Raw genomic sequence first — 17,993 nt, 5'->3', positions numbered from 1 at the left:
ATAATCCAAAGTCTCTAAATGTATTATCCACAATGTTTAGTAATTTTAAAAAAACTGACTAGAAATGCAAAAAAAAGTAGGGGAAAATAAATAATAATTAAGCAGTGAAAGTCAATAAAAGCAGAGCCAAATCTGAGCCAGATAGTAGAGTAAGCTGACAAGGATTTCTGAATAATATGATTAATATGTTGAAGAAAATAGAAGAAAAGATGGATAAAATGGAAAAAACATGGCATATTTTAAGAGAATTAAAATATAGAAAATAACCAAATGAACATTCTACAACTGCAAAATATAATATCTGATGGAATAATGGCTGAGGACTTTCTAAATCTGGTTCAATATATAGCTTCAAAAAGGTGAAAATGTCTTATAATAAAGAGAAAAAATCATCATTGGAAGTCTAGATGACCCAGATGTGAGAATTAACAAACCAGAGCTATAAAACAACTATTTTCAATATGTTAGATGGGCAGATTGCTTGACTAGAGAGGAATCTTAAGCAGAGAAATGGAAACTAATACCGACCAAAATGGAAATTCTGAAACTAAAAAACACAATATATGAAAAGAAAAAAAAAATTGGATGGTTTAACACAAGACTGGATACAATAGAGGAAAAGATCAGTGAACCCAAAGACTGAGCAATGAAAAACTTTCAAACTCATGCACAAAAAGAAAAAAAGAATGAAAAGAACAGATGTAAGAAATGTAAGAAAGATTTGGGACATGGTCATAGGTTATAGCATATGTGTAATTGAAGTCCCAGAAGGAGAGGAGAGAGAGAGAGTGGAGCACAAGAAATATTTCAATACGTTTTTAAATTGAGATCTAAAAAAGTTATCAATTCACTGGTCCAAGAACCTCAGGCAACCCCAAACAATAAATATAAGGAAAACTACACATAGGTGCATCAGAGTTAAACTGCTGAAAACTAAAAATAATAGAAAATCTTAAAAGCAGCCAGGGAAATAAAGAAACATATGTACAGGCAAACAACAATTCAAGTTAAAGTTGACATCTTGTTAGAAAAAATACAGGTCAGAAGATAATGCAGTGACATCATAAAAGAGTTGAAAGAAAAAAAAATCTGTCAACCCAGAATTCTGTGTACAGCAAAAGTGTCTTTCAGAAACTAAAGTAGAATAAAGACATTTTCAGACAAACAAAAGCTGAGAAAATTTGTCAAACAGATGCTGAGAAATTTGCTAAAGGAAGTCCTTTAGGCAAGAAGGAAATGATCCCACAGGAAACCTGGATTTGTAAGAAGGAATGAAGAGCACCAGTATGTGGGTAAATAGAAAAGCCTATTTCTTCTTTTCTAAATGTCTTTAGAGAACACTTGATTGGGTAAAGAAAAATATATATTTAAGAATTTATAATATATAGTCAATTCTCATTATCTGCAGTGGTTATGTTCCATAAAGTTGCTGCAGATACTGAATAGGTGAATAATAAACCATGGCTTCTAGGGAAAATACACAGCTAGGTTCCTGTGAGGCTCTGGTCACAATTTTTTTTGAAACCTGAGTAATACATGTCCTTGTTTCATGTGTGTTTCTGTTTAAAGATACCTTATTTAATGTATGTTACTGATTCATTAACATTGAAGTCACAGCCAACAGCCCTATAATTCACGCCTGAAGAAATCTAGCACCCTTATTTTCTCCATTAGGGCACAGCACAGCCTTCTTGTGCTTGGGAACACTACACAGCATTCCAGCAGTATGTTTGGGGGCCATTTAAAACAGCATAGGGGGCTTCCCTGGTGGCGCAGTGGTTGAGAGTCTGCCTGCCAATGCAGGGGACATGGGTTCGAGCCCTGGTCTGGGAGGATCCCACATGCCGCGGAGCAACTACGCCCGTGAGCCACGACTGCTGAGCCTGCGCGTCTGGAGCCTGTGCTCCGCAACAAGAGGGTCCGTGACGGTGAGAGGCCCGCGCACCGCGATGAAGAGTGGCCCCCGCTTGCCACAGCTGGAGAAGGCCCTCGCACAGAAGCGAAGACCCAACACAGCAAAAATAAATAAATAAAGCAGCATATATAGGTTGCAAGTAAAAGATTGGAAAAAGATATTCCATGTTAACCCTGACCAAAACAAAGGTGATGCAGCTATAGTAGTATCAGGCAGAGAAGACTTTAAGGTCAAAAGTAATTTAATAGATAAATACATCTTATGATAATAAAAGGATCAATTCAATAGAAAAAAATTATCCCTAATGTGTAGACACCTAATAACATAGCTTTACAACGTATAAAGTAAAAATTGTTAGCACTGAAGGAGAGCTATATAATCCACAAACCTTAACCACCTTTACCTAATTAAAAGTATATTTGTAGAATGCTGTATCCAACTAGATAATACACCTCTCTTCCAAGTGCACGTATAACATTAACCAAAATGAATCATAATGGACCATAAAGCAATTGTCAACAAATGTCAAAGGATTGAAATCATGTAGTGTATAGTCTGATGACTTGGAATTACATTAAAACTCAGTGACAATTTAAAACTAATACAATGGTATATGTCAATTATATATCAATTTTTTAAAAAACTGAAATGACAGAAAAATAACTAAAAACCTCCAAATGTTTGCAAATTAAGTCACATACTTCTATGTAACCTAAGGGTCAAAGAAAATATTACAATGGAAATCTTAAAATATTTTGAATGATAATAAAATACAACTGTGGGCTGCAGCTAAAGCAGTGTTTAGAGGGAAATTTATGACTTTAAATGCATAGTTTAGAAAAGTTGAAAATTAATTACTGAAGTTTCCAACCTAAGAAGCCAGAAGAAGAATAACAAATTAAACCCAAGAAAAATAGAAGTAAGGAAATAATAAAGAACAGAAGACAGTGAATATTAAACAGACATACAGTAGATAAAATCAATAAACCAAAAGTTGGTTCTTTGGAAAAGTTAATTAAATGGGTAAATTCCAAGCAAGACTGATTAAGAAAAGAGAAAGAGAAGGAAAACAACAACAATAAAACAGGGAAGAAAACTAATCACTACAGAGTCTACAGAAATTAAAAAGATACTATGAAGATACTATGAACATCTTTATGCCAATAAATTTGAAAATTTAGATAAAATAAGTTCCTTGAAAAATAAAATATACTCAATTTACACAAGATGAATAGAAAATCTTAATAAAAATGTCTACTAAAGAAGTTGAATATATAATTAAAACCTTTCCACAGAATAAACCCTCAGGTTGCTTCACTGATAAATTTCTGCATTTAAGTAAGAAACAATACCAGTATTATAAAATCTTTCTAGCGAATAGAAAAAGAAACATTTCCCAAATCATTTTTTGAGTGCTAGATAACTTCAATATCAAAATCTGATAAGAGTATTATAAGAAAAATACAAGGCCTTCATGAATGAATGCACAAACTCAACATAAAATGTTAGCAAATAGAATCCAGGGCATATAAAAATGACAGTACATCATGACTAAGTGGGTTTTATTCTAGAATGCAAGGTTAATTTAACATTGAAAAATCAGTAATTGAAATTTACTGTATTAGCATAATAAAGAAGAGCCATTTGGGTCTATTTGCCTAGTTTTATGATTAGCAATGTCCATTTGCATCAAAGTATTGTTATCCCATTTTATTTTTTTATTTTTTATTTTTTAAAATTTATTTCATTTATTTATTTTTGGCTTTGTTGGGTCTTTGTTGCTGCGTGCAGGCTTTCTCTAGTTGTGGCAAGTGGGGGTTACTCTTTGTTGCAGTGCGTGGGTTTCTCATTGCGGTGGCTTCTCTTGTTGCAGAGCATGGGCTCTAGGTGCACGGGCTTCAGTAGTTGTGGCTCACAGGCTCTAGAGTGCAGGCTCAGTAGTTGTGGCGCACGGGCTTAGTTGCTCCACAGCATGTGGGATCTTCCTGGACCAGGGCTCGAACCCGTGTCCCCTGCATTGGCAGGAAGATTCTTAACCACTGCGCCACCAGGGAAGCCCCTGTTATCCCATTTTAAAGATAAGCTTCTCTAATGTAAGCGTTAGGAGAGCAAAGACCTCTGTTTTGTTCATTGTTACACCCCTAGCACATAGTGTCTGTCACACAGTAGGTGCCCAGTAAATGCTGAATGTTGAATGAATAAATAAAGCTCAGGGAGACTTAACGACTTATCCAAGCTCGTATTTTAGCTCCCCTCTCTTCCCTCCTCAGTATCTTTCCCAAACACCTTTCTCTTCATCCCTAATTCTTAGTTTAAACTGTTTCATGTCTCACTTTTAACAGCCATCTTTGCCTTTAGCCCTTCTTCCAATCTCTTCCCCACGTGGCAGCCTAATCATCTTCCTGAGGTGCAGATCAGATCATGCCTTTCCCTTCCTTCATTTTTAGGGAGTACCTTTAGAGATAAAGCTCACATGGGCTGCATTCTGCTCACCTCTTTTCAATCTCATCTCTTGCTTATTTCTCCCAAGCCTCGTCCTACCACTCGTGAGCTACTTGAGGTTCCCTGATCTTGAGCCTCCTTTCTCCACTCCCTTCCTTACCTTTCTACTCCCCTTTTACCTGATTAATTCCAACTCATCCCTCAAGACCTAATGCTAAGCCTTTCCTCATCCCCACCCATGCAGTCGAGGTTAGGTGTCCCTCTTGTGTGCTTCCTTAGTATCCTGTGTTTACCTCTACTGCAGTATCTGTTGAACTATATAGTACTTATCCATCTGATAGATTGTTTCATTGTCCTCCTTGAGGACATGGAATTGTGTCTCGTTTATCTCTGTATCTACTGTGTCTGACATGGAACCTGACATATATCATCATCATCATCGCCAACTTTTATTGAAAGCCTGCAGACACTGTTGTAAACACTTTGCAAGTTTGTAACTCCTCTCATCTTCATGATGACCTTATGAGGCAGGTTCTATTATTATCTCCACTTTACCAGTGAGAAATGGAGAGATTAAAAGAAACCTATCCAAGGTCACTCAGTGAGAAGGAGATAAAACCAGAACTTAAACTCAGAGCCCATGCTCTAATCACTGTGCAATAATGCTCAAGCAGCATCTGCTGAATGGATGAATCCAAGATTTCAGTGCAAGTCTCTTGGCCTCAAGTCCAGCACATGCTTCACCAGGTCACATACGTTCCTCAGATATATTAACTCCTCATCACTCTCAGTTCCTCGGTCACATATTCTTTGCTAGATGGTAGAAGCTGTTAGTTGCACTTTCACTTTATTCCCTTTATTTGCCACTTCCAAATATAGGCCAGTTCTATATGTAGAAGTTATACTCGTACTCAATCTGGATCTGTTCTTATACGTTATTTCAGGCGACCCTTGTCAAAGAATTATTTTTTGCAGAACTGGGGCGCTTACTGAAGGAGAGGACGATGACAGTTCTGCTGAAGAAGATGAAGAAGATGAAGAAGAAGAAGAAGAAGATGAAGAGGCCACAAGTGGAGAATACATTGCTGTTGGAGATTTTACGGCTCAGCAAGTTGGAGACCTTACATTTAAGGTAGTAGAAACAGACTGGAAGCTAACCGAAGGATAAATTTTCGTACCTAACATAGTAAGAAAACTCTACCCGTACTCCTGGATTAGATATTCCTGATATTAACTTTATAAAGACTCAATCTGTTTAAATAAAATAAGTGATAATTAAGATTTACAAGCGGTAGTCAGGTGAAATTCTGTTATCAAAGTTACCTGGTAGTAAAATGATAAAAAGAGTAGATGCTCTTCTGTTTTTGAAAATAGTTTTCATGTTGATAATTCTGAATTTAGCAGTAAATTTTAATTAAAAAATTTTTACTTTTATTTTCTTTAAGAAAGGGGAAATTCTCCTTATAATTGAAAAAAACCCTGATGGTTGGTGGATGGCTAAGAACGCCAAAGGAAACAAAGGTCTTATTCCCAGAACCTACTTGGAGGTTAGTCTTTTTTGTTTATTCTTTCCTTTTTCTTCTTCAGGACATTTTTTCATTTATAATAAAACACTAAGATGTAGTCTTTGATCAATTGACTAGTGAATGACTTAAGATATAGAATTTGCCTCAATTTTAGAGGGACAGAGCATGGGAAAAATACTGTGTATAATAGTTCTGGGGACCTGTGAAGTGCTCTTATGTAGCTGAGCCCTAGAATATTATCCCACAATGAAGATTAATTCTGTGGATTAAGGTTGATCATAAAAATTAATAGGCATTTATTATTTGTTGTGAAACAAAACCACAGTTAACTTTGTGTTAACTTCCACAAATATATGATCCTTTACTAAGATGTGGACATACTATATATGCATGCTTATGGCCTATTTCTTTCACATTTCATAATATAGCATGGTCATTTTCTGTGCCAATATATATAGATCAGTGCTGTCCAATAGAAATATAATGCAAACCGCAAATGTGATTTAAAATTTTCTAGTAACTACACTGAGCTGTCTTGTTTTTTCTTCACACCACTTCTAACTGTGTGTCTTTTCTTCACACCACACCAACTGTGTGTTTTTTTTCTGACACCAAACACATGTTGTTTTTCCACACTGATTCTTTGAAACCAACCAGGTATCCATCAATTCAGTTCAATTCTGACACTAGCTCCTGGAGTTAGCACAGACCTCCACAAGGTAAGGGCTCAGTCCCGCAAGACTGCCCCACTTCAGATGCCAGTCACAAGTCCCAGGGGCTAGCTGTGCTTCTGAGTGACCGGCTCTGAATTTGGAAGTTCCCACACCTTTCCTCAGGTTCAGTAATTTGCTAGAGGGACCCACAGATCTCAGGAAACACCTCACTTTTGCTTCCCAGTTCATTATAAAGGATATAGTTCCGGAACAGCCAAATGGAAGAGGTGCACAGGGCAAGGTGCTGGGAGAGGGAGGGAGTGGGACCTGGTTCTTCCATGGGCGCCTGGAGCCATCCTGCCAGCACGTCAAGTGAGGGCCAACCCAGAAGCCCCGTAAACCCTGTCTTTTAGGGGGTTTTTGGAGGTTGCATTACATAGACACGATTGATTGAATCATTGGCCGTCAGTGATTAAATTCAATCTCTAGCTCCTTTTCCCTCCCTGAAAGTGAGGGGGTGGGGGGCACTAAAAGTTTCCACCTTCTAATCACTGGTTCCTCTGCCCACCAGCACCCACCCCTCCCCAAGCCATGACCTCATGAGCATAAACTCAAGTATGTTTGAAAGGGGCTTGTTATGAATAACAAAAGACACTCCTGACACTCAGGAAATTCTAAGAGTTTTAGGAACTCTTTGCCAAGAACTGGGTGTAAAGACCAAATGTGTATTTTTATTATACCACACACATTTTTAAAAAGTAAAGGGAAACAGGTGACATTATTAATTTTTTTTAAATTAATTTGTTTATTTTTGGCTGCGTTGGGTCTTCATTGCTGCGCATGGGCTTTCTCTAGTTGCGTTGAGCGGGGGCTACTCTTCATTGCGGTGCGCGGGCTTCTCATTGCGGTGGCTTCTCTTGTTGCGGAACATGGGCTCTAGGTGTGCAGGCTTCAGTAGTTGTGGCACACGGGCTCAGTAGTTGTGGCTTGCGGGCTCTAGAGCGCAGCCTCAGTAGTTGTGGTGCACGGGCTTAGTTGCTCCGCGGCACGTGGGATCTTCCCAGACCAGGGCTCGAACCCGTGTCCCCTGCATTGGCAGGCAGATTCTTAACCGCTGCGCCACCAGGGAAGCCTGGTGCCATTATTTTTAATAATTTATTTTATCCAATATATCAAATATATTATCTCATTTCAACATATAATAAATATTTTAAAATCCTTTCTTTTTTTTAATGCTAAATCTTCAAATTCTAGTGTGTACTTTACACTTAAATAGCACATCTCAGTTTAGACTGGTCACATTTGAAGTGTCAGTAGGCACAGGTGGTGAGTGCCTGCCCTGTAGCCCAGCTCACCTCTGGGTCATCTGTTTCAATGGTAGCATAGTATTCCAGTCTCATTTAGCTGGACATTTAGGTTGTTTCCAACCTATAATAACTATAAATGACATTGCAAAGAAGGTAAGATTAGCTTCTGCTATGAGTTACAGAAGAGCTCCAAAATAGTGGCCTAAATAAGGTAGAAGCATATTTCTCTTGTGTGTGGAGGAAGTGTGGAGATGGGCAATCAAGGAATGGTAAGGCCCTATTTAATATTTTACCCTGTGGGTAGGTGCGAGCAGCTCTTCCTAGGGTAGTTATCTCTTTAGCTTAGGTTGGCTGCTAGATCTTTCGTTATTAACAATTCCAGGGCTTCCCTGGTGGCGCAGTGGTTGAGAATCTGCCTGCTGATGCAGGGGACACGGGTTCGAGCCCTGGTCTGGGAGGATCCCACATGCCGCGGAGCAACTGGGCCCGTGAGCCACAACTGCTGAGCCTGCGCGTCTGGAGCCTGTGCCCCGCAGCGGGAGGGGCCGCGATAGTGAGAGGCCCGCGCACCGCGATGAAGAGCGGCCCCCGCACCGCGATGAAGAGTGGCCCCCACTTGCCGCAACTAGAGAAAGCCCTCACACGAAAACTAAGAGACCCAACACAGTCATAAATAAATAAATAAAATAAATAAGTAAAAAAAAAAAAAAAAAGGAAAATGTTTCCCCTTACATTTAAAAAAAAAAAAAAAAAACAATTCCAAGCAGTGAAAGAGGAAAGGGGAAAAAGAAGTCAAAAGGCATGAGTTGCAGTCTTTTAAAGGTTTCTTGGAAGTTACACAAAAAGCTTCCAGTTATATCTCCTTGGCCAGAATTTAGTTTCTTGACAACACCTAGCTGCAAGGAGGGCTTGGAAAATGTAGTCTTTTAGCTGATTCATTGCTATAATCAGGGATTCTGTTAGAAAAGAAGACCCTGTGTTGTGATCAGTCTGCACATATACCTTGTAAACTGTCTGGTTGTTCCCCTTAAATAAATTCCTAAATGCTCATTGCTGGTGCAAAGGGTTTACACCTTTGTATTTTGATTGAATTTGCCATTTTTCCTTTTAGGAAAGTTATGCCTATTTGGACTCCCATCTCCAGCAGCTGAGAGTGCTTGTTTGTCTACACATTTGCCAGTGATGGTTGTCATCAATCTTTTTGCCAGTGTGATAGACCAAAAAAAACAAAAGGCTCATTATTGTTTTTTATTTGCATTTATTGTACTGCTAGTGAGGTTGAGCATGATTTCATTGGCTTTATGACCATTTCTATTTCTTCTTTGTAAATTGCCTTTTCAGTTCATTTTTCTAAGGGATTTTTGAAAATTGTATTGATTTATAAGAGTTTTTGTAATATCTTGATAATAAGGTTATCAGCCCTTAGAGACTTGTGGCAGATATCTTCTTTGTTGACTTTCAGCCATGTTTTATTTTTTATGTAGTTAAATCAATGTTCCATGGTTTTGATATCATGACTGGAAAGGGTTTTCGAATCTCAAGATTATTTTCTTCGGGGACTTCCCTGGAGGTCCAGTGGTTAAGACTCCACACTTCCACTTCAGGGCGCGCAGGTTTGATCCCTGGTTTGGGAACTAAGATCCACGTGCCATGTGGTGTGGCCAAAAAAAAGAAATAAAAAAGATTATTTTCTTCTAACACTTCTATAGTTCTTTTTGCTTTTTTGTCTTTTCTTCTTTTTTTTTTCATTTGAATAATTCCCATCTGGCATTTATTTTTATTAAACTTGTTCTCTACCTCTGTCATTGTAATTTTTTCATATAGTGACATTATCAACCATGTATTGAAATTTTTCCACTGATTTTTTATATGCCCATCATATACTAAATCCCTATCTACACTTGAGCCTTTCTGAAAGTACGTTTATTGGTTGATTTTTGCATTAGGTAAAAAGTACTTCATATTTCAATAATTTTTCAGCCCTATAATAAAGAAGAAAGTGAGGAGTCTAGTGAAGAAGGCAGTGAAGAAGATGTAGAGGTAGGGGATGAAACGGCAGAAGGAGCAGAAGTTAAACAAAGGTAAAAAGGTGTGAGGGGACATCAAAGTAGGTTTAGGAAACATTTTATTTGTTTATTTTTGCTATTATAAGTAATTCAAGAATTTCTTGAAATGGAAACAGCTTATAGTTTGGGAGCAGGGCTTTTCATATTACTGTTTGCTTAAGATCATTACAACTTTAACTTGGTGATTATTTTTAGCACATGATATTATGCTTAGTTTCAGGTAGACTCTTAGGTTTTCAGAAGTTACAATTATATACTTTGTTCTTTGATTAATGAAATTCCCTAATTGAGTGAATAGGCATAACCTTTCTGTGCACTCACCTAGCTACCCTTTCCCCCTAGAACCGATTCTCATTGGAGTGCTGTCCGAAAAGCCATCTCAGAGGTTGGTATCTCCTGTCTTATTAATGATGTCTCGTTTTGTTACCTAATAGCTCTGATAAGAGTTCAGATTCAAAACAGGATGGAAACTTTAAATGAAAGCATTGGATCTTAAGCAGGATACAGAGCATGGAATGCACAGAGCATTAAAACATATTTCTGGGGGCTTCCCTGGTGGCGCAGTGGTTGAGAATCTGCCTGCCAATGCAGGGGACACGGGTTCGAGCCCTGGTCTGGGAAGATCCCACATGCCGTGGAGCAACTAGGCCCGTGAGCCACAATTACTGAGCCTGCGCGTCTGGAGCCTGTGCTCCGCAACAAGAGAGGCCGCGATAGTGAGAGGCCCGCGCACCGCGATGAAGAGTGGCCCCCGCTTGCCGCAACTGGAGAAAGCCCTCGCACAGAAACGAAGACCCAACACAGCCATGAATAAAAATAAATAAATAAATAAATAAAAAATCTCAGTTCTTTCTCAAGTACATGTCATCAGACTATAGTACCCATGACCCCCAGGCCTCAGTGCTCTCAACCACTGACTCCCAGGTCACTACCCTTCATTTAAAAAAAAAAAACAACAACATATTTCTGGTTTAGTAAGCCTATGCCTATGAGGGCTTGGAAATGTCTATCATTGATTCTGCTTGAATTTTCTATCATTTGGGTAAAGACAGTTGTTAAATTTTGTTAATATTAAAAAATTCCAAAAAGCTCAAAAAAGTAAGAAACTTGGGACTTCCCTGGTGGTCTAGTGGTTGAGACTCCGCACTTCCAATGTAGGGGGTATGGGTTTGATCCCTGGTCGGGGAACTAAGACATGCCACGGGGCGCAACCAAAAAAAAAGTAAGAAACTATCAATAATCCTATCATTTAAAAAGTTGCATAACAAAATGAAAATCCACTCCTTCCATAAGTAATCATCACTAACCATTTAGTAAATATATTCTTTTTGTCTTTTTTACCCTACTTATCACTTACATGGACATGCACGTGTGCACATGCGTGTGTGTGTGTGAGTGTGTGTATGTACATATAGTGTACAAAAAAGCCATTAATTCTTCAGTGCATATCAGTTTACGATATCAACTCATCTGTGTCATGGCAGTACTTTGTGGAGCAGGACAGGCCATTTTGATGGGGGCCACGCAGGAAGCAGCAGATCTGGAGCACAGAGCTCAGCCCCCTGGGCACTGCATGGGGATTAGGTCCTCAGGAAAGGCCAGGATTCAGCAATGGCGTCTTCTCAGGAATTGGGGGTTAAATTGCTATATTCTTCCGCTAAAGTCTGTATGTTTGTATTTTTCTTTCGGGGGTTGTAGTTGCTATAGTGATAGAGAGTATCCTAGAGGTGAGGAAACATGAATGAAACCAAGCAAATTTTTGTTTTACTCTCTTCAGCAGATAAACACCGTCGACGTATTGACCACGATGGGAGCTATTCCTGCCGGGTTCAGGCCTTCCACCCTCTTCCAGCTTCTGGAGGAAGGTAACAGGTGTCCATCAGCCACCACAGACTTTTAGTTAAGCGATCACGTTTACATCTAATTTTTCTGGCACAGCCAAAGCAAGTCATTGAAAAAGATGTAATATCTCACATCTCTCGGACACTCATCTTTTCCTTCATCTTGCCTGTGAAGGAGGAAGGAGCCCTGATCCTATCAGAGGCCAAGCCCCCTTCCTTTATTTCAAAAACACGACTCTTTGATCAACCCTTTCCTGTATCTTCAGCCTGCTCTCCCCTGCCCCACTGGCTGATTCCCTCATCAGTAGTCCCAGCAAACCTAAAACCTCCCACCTTTACGGACCAGCTCCCCGCAACCCTGTCCCATTCTGGATGAAGCCTCCCTTTCTCTGCTTTTCCTCACAGTGAGACTTTTCCAAAGAGTTTTCCCTATTCGCTGTTTCCGTTTCCTTAATTCATTCTTGGATTGCCCTGTACTTGGCAACATTTGTTCATAAGCTCATTTTAAAGAGGAATAATGTTGTGGGGAGGCTCCCCTGTATACCCTGAGCTGCTCAGTCATCTGTGGAGGGGCTGCTTTGAGGCTTCTATGTCGGGAAGCTCTTCTCAGCCCTCCCTGAACACCCAGCTCCTTCTCATGCTTTCTTTTTTTTATTATAAATCTCTTTTTATTTATTTATTTATCTATTTATTATTATTATTATTTTGGGCTGTGCTGCGCAGCTTGCGGGATCTTAGTTCCCCGACCAGGGATCAAACCCGGGCCCTCGTGGAGTCCTAACCACTGGACCGCCAGGGAATTCCCCGCTTCTTATGCTTTGGGTCTCAGGGTACATTCCCAGAGACACCTTCCATGTAGGCCCTCCTACTCCCATTCACTTGAGCACCCTTTATAAGTCTAAGTCAGCTTATAATTATTTTGTCTTTTGTCTACTTATTTTTCGTTAACTGTTTCCCCCACTGAAGTGTAAGCTAATGAGGGCAGGGGCCATATTTCTCTGATTCACGTTTATGTTTCCAGCTCCCAGCATAGCACCTGGCAGAGTAGGAACTCAAAAATGAGTTCTTGGGTGAGTAAATGATTTTGTAATAAGTATTCTTCATGACACAAGTATGGAAGAACAGTATTAAAATGCTTTTGTGTTAAGAAGTAAAATTAATGATTATATACTTTTTCTAAAATATCTAAAAAGTGTTCACAGATTTTCTGCATTTTACAAAAATATTTGAATGGATCATCTTCATCATGGGGCATGTTACTGGCCTAAAAGTCTTTAAGATCTTTCCTAAAGCCACTTTAAGATCAGCTCTCATGTGCTTCTATCCTTACATTTCCTGCTGTTGTTCTTATCTCTGTTGGTACATCTGTCTTAGGAAGCAAGTTTCTAGTAAACAGCTTGGCATTTTCGACGTCTGTTTCCTAAGTTTGTACCATAACATCATGAATTTGGGGTTTTGAATTTCATTCGTTCTTTGTAAGAAAATAAAGGAACAATTATTTTTGCAGGGAATCAATTTCGAGCAAGTTACTTCTTACAACCAGCGCTCACTACTTCACAACTGGCCTTCAGAGATCTAATGTGGGATGCTAAAATGGGCTCTGTAAGTATGGTTACTGTCAGTAAAATTATAAATTTTCCAGATTTTGTCATGGTTGCAAATATACAGGTAAATTGATTAATGCATTATAAAAAAACAAAAAAAAATTGTCTCTGTATTGTAATTTTGAAACACTTAGTGACAGTTTCATAGCTGAGACAAAACTTGGGTCTGTTACCTTGACTTTATCTAGTTTCTCTTCTCCATTGCTCTCTTCTCCCGTTGTTACCAAGGAAATAATACTAGGTATCAATCTTAATCATTCTTTGCCTCAATTTTTTCATCTGTAAAAAGGGAAAAATAGTAATAATACTTCCAACATAGGCTTATTATGAGAATTGCATTGAATGTGTGAAGGGCTTAGAACAGTGCCTGACACATGATGATAACTTAGTAAATGTTAGCCAGTATCATTATTATTAGTGGTAGTAGTAATATTATTTTAATTAAATAGGAATGAGGAACTTGGCAGTACTTTCTGATGATATTTTGTGGGGAGCTTGGAGTGAAGGATTACTGGTCTCCCCCTTATTTGGAGTAGGAAATGCTCTTGACATTTAATTCTCCCCTTCTCCTCCTTAGAAGATATAAACTGCATTTGAGCCCCTCACTCCCCTTCCTGTTTACCTTCTGCTTTTTCTCCCTTGCTCCCCCAGAGCCTCAGGGAAGAATAAGAGAACCCAGTGTGGTCAGGTGTTGTGGGGAGGGGTGGTGCAGAATTTTCGTGTTGTTTTTCTTCTCAACCAGAGCAGTACCTGGAATCTTTTTAGCATTAAATATCTCCTATTGCAAGTTTACAAATATGTTATATTTGGTGTGTGTAGTATACTAGTACTGAATAAATAGCATTTAATTTTGTGAACTTGTACCCAGAGAGCTCAATTGTCAGCTCTCATTTCTTAAATTGAAAAGGTGACAAACTGTTAAACATTGTCTGATTTTTTTCAGTGATATGTTATTTAAATGGAAAGGTCCAGGACCATAAAACAGAATGTTAAGAATTGAAGATGTTCTTAAATAAAAAAACACTAGAATGCCAGTTTTTTTTAATTGACATTCTGAATTATCTTGTGAAGTAGAACTGAATAACTACATCCAATGGTCAGTGCGTTCTCTCTGTCAAAACATCTATATAAGAAGCCAGGGAACAATGTAGATAAATGCTTGGAATTGAAACAAGGAGGAGCTAGCTGGATAATATTAACGCCAGGTGTCACTGGTCACTATGCTATGGTGACCTTCTACGTGGACCTGCCTTGTGTAAGAAGGAGCTGTAAGAACGAACCCGGAATACAGTTGATTCCATGGTCAGGTCATTCTTTTTCCCTGATTGTACTGACCTTTTCATCACAATTTTTGTGTATTTAACAAAAAAATGCCAAATTTTAGAAAAGATTTATTTATTATTTATTTATTTTTGGCTGTGTCGGGTCTTAGTTGCGGCACGCGGGAGGTTCGTTGCGGCACTCGGGCCTCTCTCTTGTTGTGGTGTGCGGGTTTTCTCTTCTCTAGTTGTGGCATGCGGGCTCCAGAGCACGTGGGCTCTGTAGTTTGTGGCCCACGGGCTCTCTTGTTGAGGCGCGCAAGCTCAGTAGTTGTGGCACACGGGCTTAGTTGCCCTGCGGCATGTGGGATCTTAGTTCCCTGACCAGGGATCAAACCCACGTCCCCTGCATTGTAAGGTGGATTCTTTACCACTGGACCACCAGGGAAGTCCCAAAAGCAAATATTTTAAATATAAATATTTATGAAAATTTTAGCTGAAGTTTTGGGTTAAATTAAACAGACTATTGAAACTTTTCTTGTGTGTGTATGTTGTGTGCAAAATTTATTCTTTTGTTCTTTTTTATTCTATATGCATTTTCTTAAGCATTTACAAAAGGTGCTTTGAAAATGAATTTGTCTTATAAGTCATAAAAGTAAACCTTCCTCATAACTAATTCTTCTCTCAGATTAGGTCAAGACCAAGTCGTGTTTCCTTGATTCTGACCCTCTGGAGCTGTAAGATGATTCCTCTTCCAGGAGCGAGCATCCAGGTTCTGAGCAGACACGTGCGCTTCTGTCTGTTTGACGGCAATAAGGTGAGCTTGCTGAGGAGTTAAACCGGTTCCCACCATACGTTAATGCCACATATTAACCGCGTACTGCACAGGGTCTGTCTGTCTCTTTCTCCCTCTCAACCTCTCTCTCTCTCCGTGCGTGTGTGTATAAGTATCTATATAAAATAAGGTGTGGTAGAGTGCAAACTACATGTGTTCTGACGACACAGACTTAACTCCTGGCTCTTTCAGTTGCTAAGTGTGTGATATTTATACATCACAGTTAACTTCTCTAAGCCTTAGATTTTTTACTTACAGAAAGGTACTGATGCCTATCTTCTAGTATTGTATACAGTTCAGGTTTGAAGTTTAGAGTATTGCATTTCTGACAGGTATACACACCTGTGTAACCAACATCCCAGTCAACATATGGAGCATTACCATCACCTGACAAAGTTGCCTTGTGTCCTTTTCCATTCTGTTCCTCCCTGATTCCTAAGAGAATGTTTTCTACCCAGTACCAAAAAATTTGAATAACTCTTAATTAATTGATTTATGAGATACAGATGAAACAGTGCATAGATGGAACTTTATGACTTTAATTGCATACACTAGACAAGAAGAAAGATTTTTAAATCAGTGATCTAAGCTCGAACTCAAGAGCCTAGAAAAGGACGAGTGAGTCAATCCCAAAGGAAGTAGAATGGAGGAAATAATAAAGAGTAGAAATTAATGAAATAGAAAACAAGAGAAAATCAGAAAAGGCAAAGTTTATTCTTTGAAAAGATTAATAAAATTGAGAGATGCCTAATAAGACTGATCAAGAAATTTTTTTTAAAATTAATTAATTAATTAATTAATTTTTGGCTGTGTTGGGTCTTCGTTTCTGTGCGAGGGCTTTCTCCAGTTGCGGCAAGTGGGGGCCACTCTTCATCGCGGTGCGCGGGCCTCTCTCGTTGCGGAGCACAGGCTCCAGACGCGCAGGCTCAGTAGTTGTGGCTCACGGGCCTAGTTGCTCCACGGCATGTGGGATCTTCCCAGACCAGAGCTCGAACCCGTGTCCCCTGCATTGGCAGGCAGATTCTCAACCACTGCGCCACCAGGGAAGCCCCAAGAAATTTTTAAAGAGAGAAAGAAAGAAAACAAATGATTGTTGCCGAAACTCTGCCTCTGTTCACCGGTGCCAAATAGATACATGGAAACAGAGTTTTGGGTGAAGTAGAAAGAGTCGCTTTTATTGCTTTGCCAGGCAAAGGGGGCCACAGTAGGCTAATGCCCTCAAAACTGTGTGTTCCACCCTGGAGCGGGTAGCGAAGAGTGTTCTAGTGCTCAAGGAGCAGAGCACGATCGGCTCGTGGACATTCTTCTGGTTGGTTGGTGGTGAGGTAATTGGGAGCCAGCATCATCAACCTTCTGGTTCCAACCAGTCTGGGGTCTGCGTGCTTGTGGGCAGCACACAGTTAAGTTCTCCCACCTGGAGAGGGGCTTCAGTATCTGCAAAACAGCTCACAGGATACGGCTCAGAATATTATCTACAGCCCTCGAGGAAGAACTAAAGGTCCTTGACTTTGTTTAATGGCTAAAGTATTATTATTTTGTCTTGCTTGACTGTTTTCCTTTCTTTCTGCATTTTTTCACTTCTCTGATTAAATTTATTCTTTGACTAAAGTTTTTCTACAGACAAAAGGCAGGCGGAGGACAGGGGTGGGCTCTTTTCTGAGAAGGCTTCATAGGGTCCTGCTTGGTTACATGATCACCATCTGACATGAAAATGGAGACCTCAGCACAGATCCTGCACACATTAAAGGGATAAGCAGGGGATATTGTGAACAACTTTATGGTAGTAAATTTGATAACATCAGTAAACAGGTAAATTCTTTGAAAACCATAACTTAATGAAACTGAAGAAATAGAAACAATTTGAATGACCCCTGTTAAAGAAATTGAAACAGTAATTAAAAATCTTCCAATAAAGAAAACTCCAGACCCAGATGGTTTCACTGGTAGATTCCTCCAAACATTTAAGGAAGAAATAATACCAATAGTACACAAACTTCCAAAGGATAGATAAAGAGGAAATGTTTCCCATCTCATTTCATGAGGCCAGGAAAAACATGATACCAAAATATGACGAGACATTACAAAAAAGAAAAATTACAAGACCAGTATTCCTCATGAATATATAAACTAAAATCCTAAACAAAATATTAGCAAATTGAATCTAGCCATGTATAAAAAAGGACAATATATCATGACTAACTGGAGTTTATTCGAGGAATTCAAATGTACACACCTGTGTAACCAATATTTAACATTTGAAAGTAGGTTATTGTAATTTTCTATATTAACAGAACTAAAGAAGAAAAATCACCTGATCATCTCAATAGATGCGGAAAAAGGAGTTGACAAATTTTAACACCCATTTATGATTTTTAAAAAGTTCTCACCAAACTAAGAACAGAAGGGAACTTCAAATTGGTAAAGGGCAACAAGAGAAAACTAAGGCAAAGCTACTAGCATCATCATACTTAATGTGAAATATTGCACGCTTTTCCCCTACAGTCAGGAACGATTCAAGGATCTCCAAGAAATAAAAAGATAACTC

The 17,993-nt window shown here is 39.0% G+C and overlaps 1 protein-coding gene across 6 annotated transcripts in view; it reads left to right on the top strand.

Annotated features, from left to right (window-relative positions):
- The window catches only part of NPHP1 (nephrocystin 1), a 101,459-nt gene that overhangs the window by 13,996 nt on the left and 69,470 nt on the right, over nucleotides 1-17,993 (top strand). For 5 of the 6 annotated variants that reach the window (XM_028162655.2, XM_028162656.2, XM_007197367.2 and 2 more), the window contains exons 5-11: nucleotides 5,333-5,489; nucleotides 5,803-5,904; nucleotides 9,824-9,924; nucleotides 10,252-10,294; nucleotides 11,687-11,774; nucleotides 13,258-13,352; nucleotides 15,302-15,430. In XM_028162655.2, the coding sequence (XP_028018456.2) occupies nucleotides 5,333-5,489; nucleotides 5,803-5,904; nucleotides 9,824-9,924; nucleotides 10,252-10,294; nucleotides 11,687-11,774; nucleotides 13,258-13,352; nucleotides 15,302-15,430 (715 nt within the window). The remainder of the gene's footprint in view (nucleotides 1-5,332; nucleotides 5,490-5,802; nucleotides 5,905-9,823; nucleotides 9,925-10,251; nucleotides 10,295-11,686; nucleotides 11,775-13,257; nucleotides 13,353-15,301; nucleotides 15,431-17,993) is intronic. The other variant, XM_007197368.2, reaches the window with a different exon arrangement.

This window comes from Balaenoptera acutorostrata, chromosome 12, assembly GCF_949987535.1.
Source record: "Balaenoptera acutorostrata chromosome 12, mBalAcu1.1, whole genome shotgun sequence".
In the NCBI taxonomy this organism is placed as follows: domain Eukaryota; kingdom Metazoa; phylum Chordata; class Mammalia; order Artiodactyla; family Balaenopteridae; genus Balaenoptera; species Balaenoptera acutorostrata.
This window is presented reverse-complemented; position numbering and strand designations above follow the sequence as displayed.